The sequence below is a fragment of the Columba livia genome, chromosome 30, assembly GCF_036013475.1.
Source record: "Columba livia isolate bColLiv1 breed racing homer chromosome 30, bColLiv1.pat.W.v2, whole genome shotgun sequence".
In the NCBI taxonomy this organism is placed as follows: Eukaryota; Metazoa; Chordata; class Aves; order Columbiformes; family Columbidae; genus Columba; species Columba livia.
In genome coordinates, this window is record NC_088631.1 from 310,502 (window position 1) to 330,344 (window position 19,843).

General features: G+C 60.3%; 2 protein-coding genes across 4 annotated transcripts; both read left to right on the plus strand.

Annotated features, from left to right (window-relative positions):
* Window positions 1-45: 45 nt before the first annotated feature.
* On the plus strand, window positions 46-7,768 carry KHSRP (KH-type splicing regulatory protein; the record flags this gene model as incomplete). Its single annotated transcript, XM_065043793.1, is given in 26 exon segments — window positions 46-175; window positions 290-310; window positions 313-360; window positions 1,088-1,145; window positions 1,245-1,321; window positions 1,324-1,415; window positions 1,506-1,556; window positions 1,558-1,605; window positions 1,704-1,736; window positions 1,738-1,791; window positions 1,793-1,804; window positions 2,864-2,887; window positions 2,889-2,967; window positions 3,916-4,016; window positions 4,100-4,142; window positions 4,145-4,240; window positions 4,343-4,503; window positions 4,582-4,699; window positions 4,801-4,890; window positions 4,990-5,090; window positions 5,093-5,156; window positions 5,159-5,185; window positions 6,066-6,119; window positions 6,122-6,142; window positions 6,238-6,398; window positions 7,276-7,768. Coding segments are annotated over 26 exon segments (1,773 nt in total), but the record flags the coding sequence as incomplete, so codon positions are not given.
* Window positions 7,769-8,129: 361 nt separating this feature from the next.
* GTF2F1 (general transcription factor IIF subunit 1) lies at window positions 8,130-18,511 on the plus strand. Of its 3 annotated transcripts, XM_065043850.1 has the most exons (14): window positions 8,130-8,178; window positions 9,132-9,197; window positions 9,306-9,352; window positions 9,484-9,556; window positions 10,623-10,816; window positions 12,093-12,263; window positions 13,309-13,523; window positions 14,328-14,472; window positions 14,544-14,605; window positions 14,711-14,830; window positions 14,915-14,988; window positions 15,586-15,733; window positions 18,014-18,101; window positions 18,191-18,511. In XM_065043850.1, the coding sequence occupies exons 2-14, from the start codon at window positions 9,186-9,188 to the stop codon at window positions 18,393-18,395; spliced, it is 1,554 nt and encodes a 517-aa protein (XP_064899922.1). In that variant the 5' UTR covers window positions 8,130-8,178; window positions 9,132-9,185; the 3' UTR covers window positions 18,396-18,511. The 3 variants fall into 3 exon arrangements, with proteins under 3 accessions (XP_064899922.1, XP_064899920.1, XP_064899921.1); XM_065043848.1 differs by lacking the exons at window positions 8,130-8,178; window positions 9,132-9,197; window positions 9,306-9,352; window positions 9,484-9,556; window positions 10,623-10,816 and adding an exon at window positions 11,271-11,422; XM_065043849.1 differs by lacking the exons at window positions 8,130-8,178; window positions 9,132-9,197; window positions 9,306-9,352; window positions 9,484-9,556; window positions 10,623-10,816 and adding an exon at window positions 11,271-11,422 and having other exon boundaries at window positions 14,547-14,605.
* Window positions 18,512-19,843: the final 1,332 nt, after the last annotated feature.

The window sequence follows — 19,843 nt, forward strand, 5'->3', positions numbered from 1 at the left end:
CACAAGGGGTTCGGGGGGGTCACAAGGGGTTTAGGGGGGTCCTGAGGATTTGGGGGGGGGGTCACATGGGGTTTTTGGGGGGGTCACGAGGTTTTTGACCCCCCCAAACGTGGCTTTTGCAGCAGATCGACGGTAACAGAAGAATATCGCGTCCCCGACGGGATGGTGGGACTCAGTGAGTTTGGGGGGGGGTGGGATTTTTGGGGGGGTTGGGGGTTCAGGGGGGGTGGGAGGGTTTGGGGGGGCCCCCTGCACCCCCATATATGATATTTTTCTTCCCCCCCCCCAGTTATCGGACGTGGCGGGGAGCAATCAACAAGATCCAGCAGGACTCGGGCTGCAAAGTACAGATCTCCCCAGGTAACCCCAAAATTAATCCGGGGGGGGCTAAAATTAAACAGGGGGGGTCTGGGATCCCTTAATTCCCAGAGGGGGCCCCCAACATCTCCCCCTTCCCCCCCAGCACCTCCATTCCCCAATTTCTTCTGGGGGGGGTCCTAATTGTCACCTTTTCTGCGGGGGGAGCCCCATTCTCCACTTTATTTAGGGTGGGGGGGTTAACGTCCCCAACTTTTGTGGAAGGTTGTCACCTGCTTTGTGGGTGGGGGGTCCCTAATTCCCCCCTTTAATTGTGGGGGGGGCTAATTCCCCCCTTTAATTGGGGGGGGCCCTAATTCCCCCCTTTAAGGGGGGGGGGCCTAATTCCCTCCTTTAATTTGGGGGGGGGGGGGGGCTAATTCCCCCCTTTAATTGGGGGGTGGGGCCTAATGCCCCCCTATAATTTTGGGGGGGGCCCTAATTCCCCCCTTTAATTGAGGGGTGGGCCCTAATTCCCCCCTTTAATTGGGGGGGGGAGGGCCCTAATTCCCCCCCTTAATTGGGGGGGGTGGCCTAATTCCCCCTTTAATTTGGGGGTGTTACAGCCCCCCCATTTCACTAATTATAGGGGGTGGGGGGGCATAAGAGACGATGCTCAACATAAAGCAAGGGGCTCCCACCCCAAAACCCCTCATGGGGTGTATGGGGGGGGTCCCCAAAACCCTGTGTGGGGTGCGGGCGGGTCCCAGAACCATGTCCCCCCCCACAGACAGCGGCGGGTTACCCGAGCGCAGCGTGTCCCTCACGGCTCCCCCCGAGGCCGTGCAGTGAGTACGAAACACCCCAAATATCCCCCTTTGCACCCCCAGAAAACAAACCCACACCCCCTGACCCCCCCACAATGTGTGTGTGTCCCCCCCCTCTAGAAAAGCCAAACTCCTCCTGGACGACATCGTGTCGCGGGGGCGGGGGGGCCCCCCAGGACAGTTCCATGAGAACGCCAACGCCAGAACGGGACGGTGCAGGAAATCATGATCCCGGCCGGCAAAGCCGGGCTGGTTATCGGCAAAGGGGGCGAAACCATCAAACAGCTGCAGGTACCCCCCCCAAAAATCAACCCGGACCCCCCACAGGGGGTGTATTTTGGGGTGGGGGGGTCCCTGAAATCACGGTGTCCCCTCCCATAGGAGCGAGCGGGGGTGAAGATGATCCTGATCCAGGACGGTTCGCAAAACACCCAACGTGGACAAACCGCTGCGGATAATCGGGGATCCCTACAAAGTCCAGGTGCGCCCCCCACGTAAACACAACCCCCCCCCATTAGAAAACACCCCCCACCCGTCAAAACCCCCCCAAAAACCCCCCCTGCGCCCCCCAATCCGCAGCAAGCCTGCGAGATGGTGATGGACATCCTGCGCGGAGCGCGACCAGGGCGGCTTCGGCGACCGCAACGAATACGGTTCCCGGGTCGGCGGGCGGCATCGACGTGAGTGTGGGGGGGCCCCAAAACACATGGGTACATCTGCCCCCCCCCCCAGCTCGCTGTGGGGCGGTTTGAAACACCCCCCGTGTCCCCCTGTGGGGTTTCTGAGCCCCTCATGCCCCATAACTCCCTATGGGGTCCCTGAGCCCCCCCCCCATACCCCATAACTCCCTATGGGGTCCTTGAGCCCACCCTGTGCCCCATAACTCCCTATGGGGTCCTTGAGCCCCCCCCATACCCCATAACACCCTATGGGGTCCCTGAGCGCCCCCCATACCCCATAACATCCTGTGGGGTCCCTGAGCGCCCCCCTTGCCCCATAACACCCCTGCATGGGGTCCCTGAGTCCCCCCCATAACTCTCTATGGGGTCCCTGAGTCCCCCCCATACCCCATAACTCCCTATGGTGTTCCCTGACCCCCTCATGCTCCCCGCATTGGGGTCCCTGAGCCCCCCCCTTGCCCCATAACTCCATATGGGGTCCCTGAGCGCCCCCCGTGCCCCATAACACCCTGTGGGGTCCTGACCCCCCCCCCTTGCCCCATAACTCCCTATGGGGGTCCCTGAGCCCCCCCTTGCCCCATAACACCCTGTGGGGTCCCTGAGCGCCCCCCGTGCCCCATAACACCCTGTGGGGTCCCTGAGCGCCCCCCGTGCCCCATAACTCCCTGTGGGGTCCCTGAGCGCCCCCCGTGCCCCATAACTCCCTATGGGGTCCCTGAGCGCCCCCCGTGCCCCATAACTCCCTGTGGGGTCCCTGAGCGCCCCCCTTGCCCCATAACTCCCTATGGGGTCCCTGAGCGCCCCCCGTGCCCCATAACACCCTGTGGGTCCCTGACCCCCCCCCTTGCCCCATAACTCCCTATGGGGTCCCTGAGCCCCCCCCTTGCCCCATAACTCCCTGTGGGGTCCCTGAGCGCCCCCCTTGCCCCATAACTCCCTGTGGGGTCCCTGAGCGCCCCCCGTGCCCCATAACACCCTGTGGGGTCCCTGAGCCCCCCCATACCCCATAACTCGCTGAGGCGTTCCCGCCCCCCCCGCGTCACCGTGCCCCGTCTGCAGGTGCCGGTCCCGCGGCACTCGGTCGGGCGTCGTCATCGGCCGCAGCGGCGAGATGATTAAAAAGATCCAGAACGACGCGGGGGTGCGGATACAGTTTAAACAAGGTGAGACCAACGCCCCCCCCCAAATTTTTTGGGTACCCCCCCCCACTAAATCCCCCCAGACTCCCCCAAATTCCCCCCAGACCTTCCTTGGCCCTTTGAGGTCTCCTGGGGTTGGGTCGTGATGGGACCCCCTGTGCTCCCCCAAACTCTCTTGGGACCCCCCAGAACCTCCTGGGGACCCCCCCAAACTCCCTGGGACTTCCCAACCCCCCCAAACTCCCAGTTCCTGGGACCCCCCAAATTCCCCCCAGACCTTCCTGGATCCATTGAGACCTGCTGGGGTGGGTCACCATGTGTCCCCCTCCCCACCCCTTGGGACCCCCCAAACCCCTTTGGGACCCCTCCTGGGGACCCCCCCAAACTCTCTGGGACCTTTCAACCCCCCCAAACTCCCCCCAAAAATTCCTGGGACCCCCCAAAATTCCCCCCAGACCTTCCTGGGTCCATTGAGATCTGCTGGGGTGGCTCACCATGTGTCCCCCTCCCCATCCCTTGGGACCCCCAAACCCCCTTGGGACCTCCCAGAACCTCCAGTGGACCCCCTTGAGGACCCCCCCAAACTCCCTAGAACTTCCCAACCCCCCAGAACCCCCAAAAATTCCTGGGTCCCCCCAAATTCCCCCCAGACCTTCCTTGGCCCTTTGAGCCATGCTGGGGGTTGGGTCACCATGGGACCCCCCAAACCCCCTGTGCCCCCCCAGAACCTCCTGGGGACCCCCCTGGGGATCCCCCCAAACTCCTTGGGACCCCCCACATCCCCCTAAATTTCCTGGGTCCCCCCAATTCCCCCCAGACCTTCCTTGGCCCTTTGAGCCCTGCTGGGGTTGAGTCACGATGGGACCCCCCAATCCCCCCTTGTTCCCCCCAAAACCCCTTGTGCCCCCCCAAAACCCCCAGGGGACCCCCCTATGACCCCCCCGCACCCTAAAATCCTGCTTCCCCCCCCAGATGACGGGACGGGCCCCGAAAAAATCGCCCACATCATGGGCCCCCCCGAACGTTGCGAACACGCCGCCCGCATCATCAACGACCTCCTGCAGAGCCTGCGGGTAGGGGGGGGGCGACCCGGGGCCCCCCGAAATGGGGGGAACCGCTTCCCCCCCCCCAACCTGACACCTCCATTCCCCCGCAGAGCGGCCCCCCGGGACCCCCCGGCCCGGGGATCCCTCCGGGGGGGCGGGGAGAGGGAGGGGCCAGGGAAATTGGGGCCCCCCCGGGGGTGAAATGACCTTCTCCATCCCCACCCATAAATGCGGGTTGGTCATCGGGAGAGGTGAGCGAACCCCTTTAAAAAACCCCCCCTAAACCCCCCTAAAACGCTCCAAACCCCTTCAATTAATTATTGGGGGGCCCCCCCGTGCCCCCCCCCGCGCAGGCGGCGAGAACGTCAAAGCCATTAACCAACAAACGGGGGCGTTCGTGGAGATTTCCCGCCAGTTGCCCCCCAACGGTGACCCCAATTTCAAGCTCTTCATCATCCGCGGCTCCCCCCAGCAAATCGACCACGCCAAGCAGCTCATCGAGGAGAAAATCGAGGTGCCGCGGGGGGGGACACGCCCAATTTAGCCTCACACCCCCCCTCGATGATTTATTAACCCCCCCCTTTTTATATAGGGGCCGCTTTGCCCCGTGGGGCCCGGCCCGGGGGGCCCCCCCGGTCCCACCGGCCCTATGGGACCCTTCAACCCAGGACCCTTCAACCAAGGCCCCCCCGGCGCCCCCCCCGCAGTGAGTCATTAATTTCTTAATTAGGGGGAACCCTCCTTTTGGGGGGTGGGGGTGGGGGGGGGGGTTTATGTGTCCCCCCCCCACCTTATTCCCCCTTTTCCACAGCCCCGGCGGCCCCCCCCCCCCATCAATACCCCCCCCAAGGTTGGGGCAACACTTACCCGCAATGGCAACCGCCGGCCCCCCACGACCCCAGTGAGTATCGCGCCCCCCCCAAAAACCCCTTAATTAGTTAATACAACCCCCCACCATGGGCTTAATGAAGCTAATTAATTCATTCTTGCCCCCCCCCAGGTAAAACAGCGGCCGCCGACCCCAACGCCGCTTGGGCCGCGTATTATTCCCATTATTACCAGCAGCCCCCGGGGCCGGTGCGGGGGGGCCCCCCGCCCCCGCCGCCGCCCCCCCCGTGCAGGGGGAGCCCCCCCAGCCCCCCCCCACCGGTCAGGCCGATTACACCAAGCCTGGGAGGAATATTATAAAAAAATAGGTGGGTGATTCCCCCCCACCCCCCTAAAAAAAATGGGGTATTGGGGGGTTTGATGCTGCTTGGGAAACCTAAATTGTGTGGCCCCCCCCTGCCCCAAAATGGCTTTGGGGAGCTTGACCCCCCCACCCAGGAAGCCCCAGGTTGTCCCTGAGGGCCCTAAATTGCCCCTGGGACCTCGACCCCCCCCCCAGGGAACCCCAAATGGCCCCTGGGGACCCCAAGTTGCCCCTGGTTGACCTTGACCCCCCCCTTCCCCCCCCCCCAAAAACTGCCCCGGGGTGACCCTGACCACCCCCCCGCCCCCAGGGACCCCTAAATTGACTCTGGGGACCCCAGGGTGACCTTGACCCCCCCCCCCCCCTCCCAGGAACCCCCCAAACTGCCCCCTGTCCCCCCCCCCAGGGAACCCCAAGTTGCCCCTGGTTGACCTTGACCCCCCCCTTCCCCCAAACTGCCCCAGGGTGACCCCGACCCCCCCCCTCCAGGGACCCCCTAAATTGACTCTGGGGACCCCTGGTTGACCTTGACCCCCCCTTCCCCCCATAACTGCCCCAAGATGACCCCGACCCCCCCCACCCAGGGACCCCCTAAATTGACTCTGGGGACCCCCAGGGTGACCTTGACCCCCCCCACAGGAACCCCCCAAACTGCCCCCTGTCCCCCCCCCCAGGGAACCCCAAGTTGCCCCTGGTTGACCTTGACCCCCCCCAATTGCCCTGGGGTGACCCAACATCCCCAGTGACCCTGACCCCCCCCCCCCCCATTACCCCCCCTCAGAGCCCCCAGTGCCCCCCCAGAGCCCCCAAAACCTTGTGGGGGATGTCCCATGCCCCCCCTGCTGTATTTTTTGGGGGTATCTGACCCCCCCATGCCCCCCCAGGCCAGCAGCCCCAGCAACCCGGGGCCCCCCCACAACAGGACTACACGAAAGCCTGGAGGAATACTACAAAAAACAAGGTAAATCCCCCCAAATCCCACAGCGGGGGGGGGCACGGGGGGGGTCAGGGGAGTGTGTCCCCCCCCCCTCACGACCCCCCTGTCCCCCCCCCCAGCGGCGCAAGTGGCAACGGGGGGGTGGTCCCGGGGCCCCCCCGGCCCCCAACCCGACTACAGCGCGGCCTGGGCTGAGTATTATCGGCAGCAGGCGGCTTATTACGGGCAAACCCCGGGGGGGGCGGGGCCCGCGCCCCCCCCCACGCAGCAGGGACAGCAGGTACGGACCCCCCCAAAATACCTGGGACCCCCCCCCAGATACCTGGGACCCCCCCCAAAATACCTGGGACCTCCCAGACCTTCCTGGGACCTTTGAGACACTTGGGTCATGATGGGACCCCCCCCCCCAAATCCTGGGACCCCCCCCAAATCCTGGGACCCCCCCCCTAAACTCTGTGACCCCCCCAACCCTGGGGACCCCCCAAAATTGCTGGGACCCCCCCCAGACCTTCCTGGGACCTTTGAGACCCAATGGGCTTGGGTCATGATGGGACCCCCCAACACAGTGGGTGTGACCCCCCCCCAAATTCTGGGACCCCCCCCAAATTCTGGGACCCCCCCTAAATTCTGGGACCCCCCCCAACCCTGGGGACCCCCCAAATTGCTGGGACCCCCCCCCCAGACCTTCCTGGGACCTTTGAGACCCACTGGGCTTGGGTCGTGATGGGACCCCCCAATACAGTGGGTGTGACCCCCCCCCCAAATCCTGGGACCCCCCCCCAAATCCTGGACCCCCCCCTAAACTCTGGGACCCCCCCCAACCCCGCGGATCCCCCCAAAAATTGCTGGAACCCCCCCAGACCTTCCTGGGACCTTTGAGACCCAATGGGCTTGGGTCATGATGGGACCCCCCCCGCCCCAAATCGTGGGACCCCCCCCTAAATCCTGGGACCCCCCCCAAACCCCCTGGGACCCCCCCAGGCCCCCCCAAACCCTACACCGTAGTGGGGGGTGGGTTAGCCATATATAACCCCCAAATATTTTTGGGGGGGGGTCAGCACACTCCACATAACTGAGGGGGGGGTCAGTGCTGCCCCCCCACATTGGGGGGGGGGTCACTTCCCCCCCCCCAACCCCCCCATTTTCCCCCCCCACAGGCTCAGTGAACCGAATGTGAACCCCCCGTCTGTGCCCCCCCCTTTTGTTTTTGGCGAGCGGCTGCGAGCGGCCCCCCCCCCCAAAATAAACCCCCCCACACCCCCCCAAAAGGGTTGGGGGGGGGTAACCACCCCCCCCCACTCTCCCACCCCCCCCCCAAAAAGCCGCCGCACGGAGAAAAACCACCTGAATCGCCCCAAAAATCTCCTTGGGGGGGGTCCCTCCGGCCCCCCCATGTAGGTAGAGCCGAACATTCCTCGGAGCAACCGGGGGGGCCCCAAAATCCTGCCCCCCCTCCCCCAAATTTGGGGCCCCCCCCCGGCCGCTCCCCCCGTGTCCATTGAGGAAACAGAGACACAAAAATGGTCGAAAAAGCCTCGAAAACCGTCAAAACCCGACAGAAAACAACAACAACCCGCCAATTGTACGCTCGAGTTTTTACTTTTTACCGCTTGTTTTTAACTTCACAAATAAACGAGAACAAAACTCCGACTCTCTGACCCGGTTTTGGGGTGAAATCGGAAGGTTTTGGGGTGAAATTTGGGGGTTTAGGGCAAAATTTGCGCGGGTTTAGGTCCAAATTTGGGGTTTCAGGCCCAACTCAAGGCCTGAATTGGAGGATTTTAGACACAATTTGAGGGGTTTAGAGCGTTTTGGGGCCAAACTCTAAAGGTTTTCAGCCCAATTGGGGGTTTTAGTCTTAAATGGGGGGCATTTTGGGCTGAAATAATGAGATTTTAGGTGTAAATCGGGGGGTTCTTGGGCACAAATCTGGGGGTTTTAGGCCCAAATCGGTATTTTGAGGCCGTTGCTATGGCGACGCTTCCGGGGGGGGGGGGGCGTTGCGGTACTTCCGGTCCTGCCTGAGGGAGCTTCCGGTCCTGCGCAGTGCGGCGGCGCCGGTGAGGCCTGAGGGGGGTCTATATGGATCTGGGGGTGTCTATAGGGTTCCGGGGGAGTCTATAGGGGTCGGGGGGGTGCTATAGGTGTGGGGGGGACCCTATAGGTTTGTGTGTGGGGCACTTAGAGCGTTTTTATAGGGCCCTGGCGTGAGTTCTTGGGGCTTGGGGGCGGCTGCTGGGCCCTGAGGGGACCTATAGGGGTCTGTGGGGGGTTCTATAGGGGTGTGGGGGGGTCTGTAGGGCCTTGTTGGGGGAGCTGGGGCCTGGGGGGAGTCTCTATAGGGGTCTGTGGAGCCCTGTAGGAGTCTGGGGGGGGACTAGGATCTGGGGGCCCTATAGGAGGCGTGGGGGGGATTCTCTGTAGGCATCCTGGAGGGCCCTATAGGGGTCTAGGGTGGTCTCTATAGGGGTCTGGGGGGGGTTGCGGTCGGGGGGGGGTCTGAGGTCTCGGGGTGTCTCTATAGGGGTCTGGGGGTGACCCTGTAGGGGTCTGGGGTGTCTCTATAGGAGTCTGGGGGGGTCTCTATAGGAGTCTGGGGGGGTCTGAGGTCTCGGGGGGGTCTCTATAGGGGTCTGGGGGGGGCTGTGGTCTGGGGGGGGTCTCTATAGGGGTCTGGGGCCATCCCTGTAGTGGTCTGGGGGGTCTCTATAGGAGTCTGGGGGGGGCTCTGAGGTCTCGGGGGGTCTCTATAGGAGTCTGGGGGGGGCTGTGGTCTGGGGGGGGTCTCTATAGGGGTCTGGGGGCGTCCCTGTAGGGGTCTGGGGGGTCTCTATATGAGTCTAGGGGGGTCTCTATAGGAGTCTGGGGGGGGTCTGAGGTCTCGAGCGGTCTCTATAGGGGTCTGGGGGGGTCTCTATAGGGGTCTGGGAGGGTCTCTATAGGGCCTGGGGGGTCCCAGCTTGGGGGACACACACGACAGAACCTTCACCCCCCCCCATTGTCCCCCTCCCAGGACCCCCCTGAGCCGCATCTGGGGCCACTCGTGCCCCTCCCCCCCACCGCAGAGATGACGTCACTGGTGAGTGAGTGGGGGGACACCCCCGGGGGACCCCCCCAAACCCCCTGTGTGTGTGTGACCCCCCCAGGGACCCCCCCAAACCCCCTTTTTGTGTGTTTCCCCCCCCAGGCCACCAGCAGCCAGATGGTCACCGAGTATGTGGTTCGTGTCCCCAAGTGAGTCTGGGGAGGGGACAGGGGGCTTGGGGGGGGGGCAGGTGGTTTGGGGGGGCTGAGGGGGTGTTGGGGGGGGGTCAGGGGGATTTGGGGGTCCCAGAGGGGGTGGTGACAGCCCTGTCCCCCCCCAGGAACACCAACAAGCGCTACAACATCATGGCCTTCAACGCCGCCGACAAGGTCAACTTCAGCACCTGGCACCAGGTGACATGGGGACAGCGGGGGGGCCCTGGGGACACTGGGGGGGCCATGGGGACACCAGGGACACGGTGGGGGGGCACTGTGGACACGGGAGGATGTGTGAACACTGGGGACACCGGGGGGTCACTGGGGACACTAGGGACACCAGGGGGATGGTGGGGACATGGGGACACCAGGGGGGGCACTGGGGACACCGGAGGGACGTGGGGGACACTTTGGACACAGGGGGACGTGTGGACACTGGGGGGGGTCACTGGGGACACTGGGGACAGCAGGGACACCGAGGGGACACTCGCAACACCGAGGGGACAATGGGGACACCAGGGACACTGGGGACACCAGGGACACTGAGGGGATGCTGGGGACACCAGGGGGGACACCAGGGTCACTGGGGACACCGGGGGGGACACTGAGGACACCGGGAACACCAGAGGGACAGTGGGGACACCGTGGGGGGACACCGTGGTGGGACACCAGGGCCACTGAGGACACCAGGGAGGACACTGGGGACACTGAGGGGACACTGGGGACAGCAGGGGGACACTAGGGGGGAACACCAGGTTCACTGGGGACACCAGGGGGACACTGAGGACACCAGGGGAACACTGGGGACACCAGGGGGACACTGAGGACACTGGGGACACCAGGGGGGACACTGGGGACACCGGGGGGGACACTGGGGACACCAGGGGGACACTGAGGACACTGGGGGGCACACTGGGGACACTGGGGGGCACACTGGGGACACCGGAGGGACACTGGGGACACTGGGGGGCACACTGGGGACACCGGGGGGACACTGGGGACACCGGAGGGACACTGGGGACACCGGGGGGGACACTGAGGACACTGGGGGGCACACTGGGGACACCGGGGGGGACACTGGGGACACTGGGGGGGACACTGGGGGGGACACCGGAGGGACACCGGGGATGCATCCTCTGAGCAGCCAGTGGCTGCCCCAGTAGTTCGGGCTGCGCGGGGGCGGGTTGGGGCCGTGGCATTTGGGGACATTGGGCTGAGGTGACACCGCTGAGGTGCCGAAGGTGACACGGGTGCCGTGTCCCAGGCCCGGCTGGAGCGCGACCTGAGCAACCGGCGGCTGTACCAGGAGGACGAGCTGCCCGAGGCCGGCGCCGGCAGCGAGTTCCACCGGCGGCTGCGCGACGAGGCGCGGCGGCGCAAGCTGGGGATCGTGCTGCGCGAGTTCCGCGCCGAGGAGCAGCCCTGGCTGCTGCGCGTCAACGGCAGGGCCGGCCGCAGGTGACACTGGGGACACCGGGGACATGGGGGACACACGGGGACATGGGGGGACACACAGGGACATGGGGGCACACAGGGACATGGGGGGACACACAGGGACAGGGGGACACACAGGGACAGGGGGACACCGGGGACATGGGGGACACACAGGGACATGGGGGGACACACAGGGACAGGGGGACACACAGGGACATGGGGGGACAGGAGGGGTCGTCCCAGCCCTGGCTGCTGCGCGTCAACGGCAGGGCCGGCCGCAGGTGACACTGGGGACACCGGGGACACTGGGGACACTGGGGGACACACAGGGACAGGGGGACACACAGGGACATGGGGGGACACAGGGACAGGGGGACACCGGGGACACTGGGGGACACACAGGGACAGGGGGGACAGGAGGGGTCGTCCCAGCCCTGGCTGCTGCGCGTCAACGGCAGGGCCGGCCGCAGGTGACACTGGGGACACCGGGGACATGGGGGACACACAGGGACAGGGGGACACACAGGGACATGGGGACACACAGGGACATGGGGGCACACAGGGACAGGGGGGACAGGAGGGGTCATCCCAGCCCTGGCTGCTGCGCGTCAACGGCAGGGCCGGCCGCAGGTGACGCTGGGGACACCGGGGACATCGGGGGATGTTGGGGACACTGGGGGACACACAGGGACAGGGGGACACACAGGGACAGGGGGGACAGGAGGGATCGTCCCAGCCCTGGCTGCTGCGCGTCAACAGCAGGACGGGATGGAGGTGACACTGGGGACACTGGGACAGGTGTGGGATGGGGAGGGGAAGAGTCAGGACAGGGATGGACTGGGAATGGGGACAATGTGGGGACAGGGGTGGGAAGAGTTTGGGGACAATGTGGGGACAGGGATGGGGACGGGAAGAGTTTGGGGACAGTGTGGGGGCAGGGATGGGGACGGGAAGAGTTTGGGGACAATGTGGGGATGGGAAGAGTTTGGGGACAGTGTGGGAACAGGGATTGGGATGGGAAGAGTTTGGGGACAATGTGGGGACAGGACGGGAAGAGTTTGGGGACAATGTGGGGACAGGGATGGGGGTGGGAAGAGTTTGGAGACAATGTGGGGACGGGGTGGGAAGTCTTTGGGGACAGTGTGGGGACAGGGATGGGGACAGGAAGAGTTTGGGACAAGGACGGGAAGAGTTTGGGGACAATGTGGGGACAGGACGGGGGTGACACGAGGACAGGGGCCTTGCGGAGGGGCGGGGGGTCGGTCCCGCGCTGTCCCCAACGTCCCCGCTGTCCCCGCAGGTACCGGGGGGTGAAGAAGGGCGGCGTCACCGAGAACGCCTCGTACTACGTGTTCACCCAGTGCCCCGACGGCGCCTTCGAGGCCTTCCCGGTGCTCAGCTGGTTCAACTTCACCCCCCTGGCGCGGCACCGCACGCTGACCGCCGAGGAGGCCGAGGAGGAGTGGGAGAGGTGACACTGGGGACACCGGGGGGACATGGGGACATGGGGGGACATGGGGACATGGGGGGACATGGGACAGCGGGTTCCCGGTGCTGAACTGGTTCAACTTCACCCCCCTGGCGCAGCACCATGTGCTGATGGCCAAGGAGGCCGAGGAGGAGTGGGAGAGGTGACACTGGGGACACTGGGGGGACATGGGGACACTGGGGGAACAAGGGACATGGTGACAGTGGGTTCCTGATGCTGAACTGGTTCCCAGTTCTGAACTGGTTCAACTTCACCCCCCTGGCGCGGCACCACACGCTGACGGCTGATGAGGAGTGGGAGAGGTGACAATGGGGACAATGGGGACAGTGCGGGGACATGGGAACAATGGGGACACTGGGGGGACGTGGGGACAATGGGGGGACATGGGACAGCGGGTTCCCGGTGCTGAACTGGTTCAACTTCACCCCCCTGCAGCAGGGGGGAGGTGACACCGCTGTCCCCCCAGGTGGGACAAGGCATTGACCCCCCATAGCAGGGGAGGTGACACTGCTGTCCCCATGTCCCCTGTGTCCCCATGTCTCCTGTGTCCCCCCAGGTGGGATGGGGTCCTGACCCCCCATAGCAGGGGAGGTGACACCGCTGTCCCCATGTCCCCTGTGTCCCCCCAGGTGGGACAAGGCCTTGAACCCCCATAGCAGGGGAGGTGACACCACTGTCCCCATGTCCCATGTGTCCCCCATGTCCCCCCAGGTGGGATGGGGTCCTGACCCCCATAGCAGGGGAGGTGACACCACTGTCCCCATGTCCCCTGTGTCCCCATGTCCCTGTGTCCCTCATGTCCCCCCAGGTGGGATGGGGTCCTGACCCCCGTAGCAGGGGAGGTGACACCACTGTCCCCATGTCCCCTGTGTCCCCCCAGGTGGGACAAGGCCCTGACCCCCCATAGCAGGGGAGGTGACACCGCTGTCCCCATGTCCCCTGTGTCCCCCCAGGTGGGACAAGGCCCTGACCCCCCATAGCAGGGGAGGTGACACTGCTGTCCCCATGTCCCCTCTGGTGTCCCCAGGAGGAACAAGGTCCTGAACCACTTCAGCATCATGCAGCAGCGGCGCCTGCGGGACCAGGACGAGGAGGAGGAGGAGGAGCGCGGCGGGAGGAAGGTCCCCAAGAAGGGAGGGGACAGGGACAGGGGCCACGGGGACAGGGGGGACCTGCGGATCCACGACCTGGAGGACGATCTGGAGCTGAGCTCCGAGGACAGCGAGGGCAGCGAGGCCGAAGGTGGGGACATGGGGACATGGGAATGAGGGGGACAGGAGACGTGAGGATGAAGGACATGGGGACAGGGACAAAGGGGATGCGGGGACACAGGGACACGTGGGACAGGGGGACATGGGGATGAAGGACGTGGGGACAGGGGGACACAGATGGGGGGGACATGGGGACAAGGAGGACATGGGGACACAGGAATGAGGGGGACAGGGGGGACACAGACTGGGGGGACAAGGGGGACATGGGGACACAGGAATGAGGGGGACGGGGGGACACAGATTGGGGGGACATGGGGACACAGGAATGAGGGGGACACGGGGACACAGATGGGGGACATGGGGACAGGGGGACACGGGGATGGGGGGACATGGGGACATGAAGATACAGGAGTGGGGGGACACAGGGGGCGCAGAGATGGGGGACATGGGGATGGGGACATGGGGATGGAGGACATGGGGAGGGGGACACAGGGACGGGGACACGGGGATGGGGACTTGGGGACGGGGACATGGGGACACAGGGATGGGGACACGGGGATGGGGGACATGGGGACGGGGACACGGGGATGGGGACACGGGGATGGGGACATGGGGACGGGGACATGGGGATGGGGACATGGGGATGGGGACATGGGGACGGGGGACATGGGGATGGGGACATGGGGATGGGGGACACGGGGATGGGGACATGGGGATGGGGACATGGGGATGGGGACACGGAGATGGGGACATGGGGACGGGGACATGGGGACAGGGACATGGGGATGGGGACACAGGGACCTGCGCCCAGCGGGTGCCACTCGTGTCCCCCCAGGGGACAAGGTCCCCAAGCGGAAGGCGCCGCCGGGCGGGAGGAAGAAGAGGAAGAAGAAGAAGGGGTCGGAGGACGAGGCCTTCGAGGACAGTGACGACGGCGACTTCGAGGGCCAGGAGGTCGACTACATGTCCGACGCCTCCAGGTTGGCGGGGGGGACCCCCCCAAAATGTCCCCAAATGTCCCCAAATATCCCCAAATATCCCCCCCGTGCAGCAGCTCGCAGGAGGAAGAAGAGGCCAAGGCCAAGGTGACCAAAGAGGACGATGGGCCCAAAGGTGGGGACAAGGGACACCCCCCCGCACCCAGAGGGCTTGTGTGCCCCCCCCAGGTGTCACTGTTGTCCCCACGTTGTCACCATTGTGTCCCCCCCCAATATAAAGGAATCGACGAGGCGAGCGAGAGCAGCGAGGAGAGCGAAGAGGAGAAGCCGCCCGAGGAGAAGGAGGAGGAAGAGGAGGAGAAGAAGGTCCCGACCCCCCAGGAGAAGAAAAAGAAGAAAGGTGGGGACCCCCCTGCCCCCCCCCGGGGTGATTTTGGGGTGAAAAGGGCCAGAAATGGGGTTATTGTGTGTGTCCCCCCCCCAGACAGCAGCGACGAGTCGCAGACGTCGGAGGAGAGCGACATCGATAGCGAAACGTCCTCCGCGCTCTTCATGGCGGTGAGGGGGGGGCCCCAAAAATACGGGGGGGGGGCAAAAGTCCCTGGACCCCCCCCCGGCCCCATTGAACCCCCCCAAGCCCCCCGATACCCCCCAAAACCTCCCGCCATAGAACCTTCTCTGTGCTCTTCATGGCGGTGGGGGGGGAGGTCCCAAAATATGGGGGGGGGCCCCAAAAATACAGGGGGGGGGGGCCCAAAAGTCTACGGACCCCCCTGTACCCCCCCCCAACCCCTCAAAACCTCCCCCCATAGAACCTTCTCTGTGCTCTTCATGGCGGTGAGGTGGGGGGGCCCAAAATATGGGGGGGGGGCCAAAAATATGGGTTTTGGGGTCCCCTGACCCCCCCCCGACCTCCTTTGTTGCAAAGGAGGGAAAGGAGGGGGGGATCCCCAAATCCTCCGGGGGTCCCCAAAAAATACCAGGGGGGCTCAGGGGGTTTTGGGGTCCCCTGACCCCCCCCGCCCCGACCTCCTTTGTTGCAATGGAGGGAAAGGAGGGGGGGGTCCCCAAATCCTCCAGGGGTCCCCAAAAAATCCAGGGGGGGGCTCAGGGGGTTTTGGGGTCCCCTGACCCCCCTGTCCCCCCCCCCCCCAGAAGAAGAAGACCCCCCCAAAACGCCGCGGCTCCACCAGCTCCTCGCGGGGGGGCAGCCGCCCCGGGACCCCCACGGAACTGGGGGGGCCCAGCAGCACCAGTAACACCAGTAACACCCTGCGCGCCGCCGCCTGCAAGCTGGAGCAAGGTGGGGGGGCCCATTATTTACTGACCCCCCCCTTATTATTTGCACCCCATTATTTTCCCCCCTGAGACCCTCCCTGACCACCCCTTTTAATTAATTAACCCATTAGTATTTACCCCCTTATTATTTACCCCCTGACACTCTCCCTGACCCCCCCCTTTTATTAATTAACCCCCACACTACTCCCCCCATTATTTACCCCCCATTATTACCCCCCCATTATTACCCCCCCATTATTACCCCCCATTATTTACCCCATTATTACCCCCATTATTTACCCCCCATTATTACCCCCCATTATTTACCCCCCCATTATTACCTCCCATTATTACCCCCATTATTACCCCCCCCATTATTACCCCCCATTATTTACCCCATTATTACCCCCATTATTACCCCCCATTATTTACCCCCCCATTATTACCCCCATTATTACCCCCCCCATTATTACCCCCCATTATTTACCCCCATTATTACCCCCCATTATTACCCCCCATTATTGCCCCCCATTATTTACCCCCCATTATTACCCCCCTATTATTACCCCCATTATTACCCCCCATTATTTACCCCCCATTACCCCCATTATTACCCCCATTATTACCCATTATTACCCATTATTACCCCCATTATTACCCATTATTACCCCCCATTATTTACCCCCATTATTACCCCCCCATTATTACCCCCCCATTATTTACCCCCCATTATTACCCCCCCATTATTACCCCCCATTATTACCCCCCATTATTAACCCCCCATTATTATCCCTGTTATAATTTACCCTATTATTACCCCCCCAATTAACCCCCTATTACTATTCCCCCCAATTATTATTATTACCCCCCCATTATTATTCCCCACACATTATTATTCCCCCCCTTTTATTATTAACCCCCCGTTATTATTCCCCCATTATCATTTAACCCCCCCCGATTATTTGCACCCCTATTATTAATTTATCCCCTTATTATTTACCCCATTATTATGAATTTACTCCATTATTAATTTATCCCATTATTAATTTATTCCGTTACTAATTACTCCATTAGCAATTACTCCATTATTATTTACTCCATTATTAATTAATTATCCCCATCATTATTACCCCCCCATTATATTATTTTCTACCCCTATCATCACCCCCCATTATGATTTACCCCCCTATTACTCCCCCATTATAATTTCTGTCCATTATTATCATCATTATTAATATTACTTATATTAATTATTACCCCCCAACCCCCCTCCACCATTACCCCATTATTATTTACTCCATTATTAATTAATTATCCCCATTATTATTTACCCCCCTTAATCATTATTTCCTATGCCCATTGTCATCCCCCCATTATTATTTGCCCCCATTATATATATATAATATATATAATATATAATTTGTGACAACTATTATCATAATTATTAATATTAATCATATTAATTATTAATTATAATTAATTATTATCCACCCAGACCCCCCCTCCACCATTACCCCATTATTATTTACTCCATTATTAATTAATTATGCCCATTATTATTTACCCCCCTTAATCATTATTTCCTACCCCATTATCATCCCCCCATTATTATTTGCCTATTATATATATATATTTAATATATATTATATAATATATATTATATAATATATATTATATGTTATATATTATATATTACTATATATAATATATTATATATATAATGTATATTTTATCTATATTATATATTATACATATATACATTATATATTATATATATTAAACATATATTAATATATATACATAGATATACACATACATGCATATATATTATACATATATTAAATACATTATATATGATATATATTATATGCATAATATAATATATTATACAAAATAATGTATACATGTATAATATATAATATATAGAAAATATACATTATATATATTATATATAATATGTAACGTATATATGTATAATGTATAATGTATAATATATTATATATTATATATTATATATTATATATTATATATTATATATTATATATCATAATCATATATTATATATTATATATTATATTATACAATATATAATATATAATATATAATGTGTAATATATAATATGCATAAATAATATATAATATAAATAATATATGATATATAATATTTATAATATATTTTATATATATATAATATATATAATATATATAATATATATGAAATATATACTTTCCGTCCACTATTCTTATCCTCATTATTAATATTAATTATTATTTATTACGATCCTTAATTCTCATCCCCCCCCAGGCCGCCGCCCCCCCGCAGACCCCCCCTCCGCCAAGCGCCCCCGTGTGGACCCAGCGCCGCCCTCGGGCAAATCCACCCCCAGCAGCGGGTGAGTGTCCCCCACAACCCCAGCCTGGTCCATTGCATTCGGGGGGGGGGGGGGGCGCTCACCCCCCTGACCCCCCCCCCGCCCCCCAGCGAGGTGCAGCTGACGGAGGAGGCGGTGCGGCGCTATTTGGGCCGCAAGCCCATGACCACCAAGGACCTGCTGAAAAAGTTCCAGACCAAGCGCACGGGGCTCAGCAGCGACGCCACCGTCAACGTGCTGGCCCAGATCCTCAAGCGCCTCAACCCCGAGCGCAAGGTCATCGGCGACAAGATGCACTTCTTCCTCAAGGAGTAGCCCCCCCCGGGCCGATGGGGACCCCCCCGCTTCGATACGGACCCCCCAAATCCTTCAGACCCCCTCGAATCGGCTCCGAGCCCAAGTGCAAAGTCATAAAAGGTTAAGTCGTAAAAGGTGCTTTTTTCCTTAAAAAATAGAGCCCCCCCAAGTTCTAGAGACCCCCCCCAATTGTACAGACCCCCCCCAATTGTACAGACCCCCCCAATTCTGTAGGGCCCCCTAAAGATCACTCGGACCCCCCAAATCACAGGGACCCCCCCAAATCCTTCAGACCCCCTCGAATCGGCTCCGAGCCCAAGTGCAAAGTCATAAAAGGTAAAGTCATAAAGGTGCTTTTTTCCTTAAGAAATAGAGCCCCCCCAAGTTCTAGAGACCCCCCCCCAATTGTACAGACCCCCCCCAATTCTGTAGGGCCCCCTAAAGATCACTCTGACCCCCCCAAATCATAAGGAGCCCCCAAAATCCAACAAACCCCCCCAAATCCCTCGACTCATCTCCAAGTCCAAGTGCAAAGTCATTGGTGCTAAAAGGTGCTTTTTACTTAAAGAATAGGGACCCCCAAATCATATGGACCCCCCCTCCAAATCTTAGAGACCCCTTCCCCAATTCTATAGACCCCCCCAATTCTGTAGGGCCCCCCAAAGATCACTCTGACCCCCCCAAATCACAGGGACCCCCCCAAATCCTTCAGACCCCCTCGAATCGGCTCCGAGCCCCCCCCCAAATCACTTAGAACCCGCCCCCAAATTCTGGAGACCCCCCAAACTTTAGAGACCCCCCCAAATTCTAGAGACCTCCCCCCAATTCTGGAGACCCCCCCCCAATTCTCCCGGACCCCCCCAAAGATCACTCGGACCCCCCCAAAACCACAGACCCCCCCCCAAAATCCCTCAGACCCCCCTTTTCCCTCCCCAATCACCCCCATTTCTTGCTGCACCCCCAGCAATTTCGGGGGGGGGTTTCCCTTATTCTCCCCCCCCCCGACATATTTTAGTGGGGGGGGCACATTCCCCCCCACCCCCATTTTGGGCCAGAACCTGCATTTTTGGCCTATTTTTAGCCCTTTTCGCCACATTCCCCGCCTGCCCCCCACGGCTGCGCTGGCTCCGCCGCCCCCCCCCATTAACCCCTTCAGTGCTGGGGGGGCCCCAAATAACCCCCCCACCCCATAAAACCCCCCAAACCCCATTTAAAACCCCATTAAAAAAAACCATTAAAAACCCCATTAACACACAACCCCCATTTAACCCCCAAACCCCCCCCATGAGTTCATTCCAGGCAAGGGGGGGTTAATTCTAACCACATGGGGGGGGGGGGTTATTGTGTCCCCCCCACCCCATAAAACTCCCAAATCCCATTAAAAACTCCATTAACACTGTTCCCCCCACTTTAACCCCCAACCCCCCCCCCCCGCCCCATTGGTTTATTCCAGGCAAGGGGGGGGT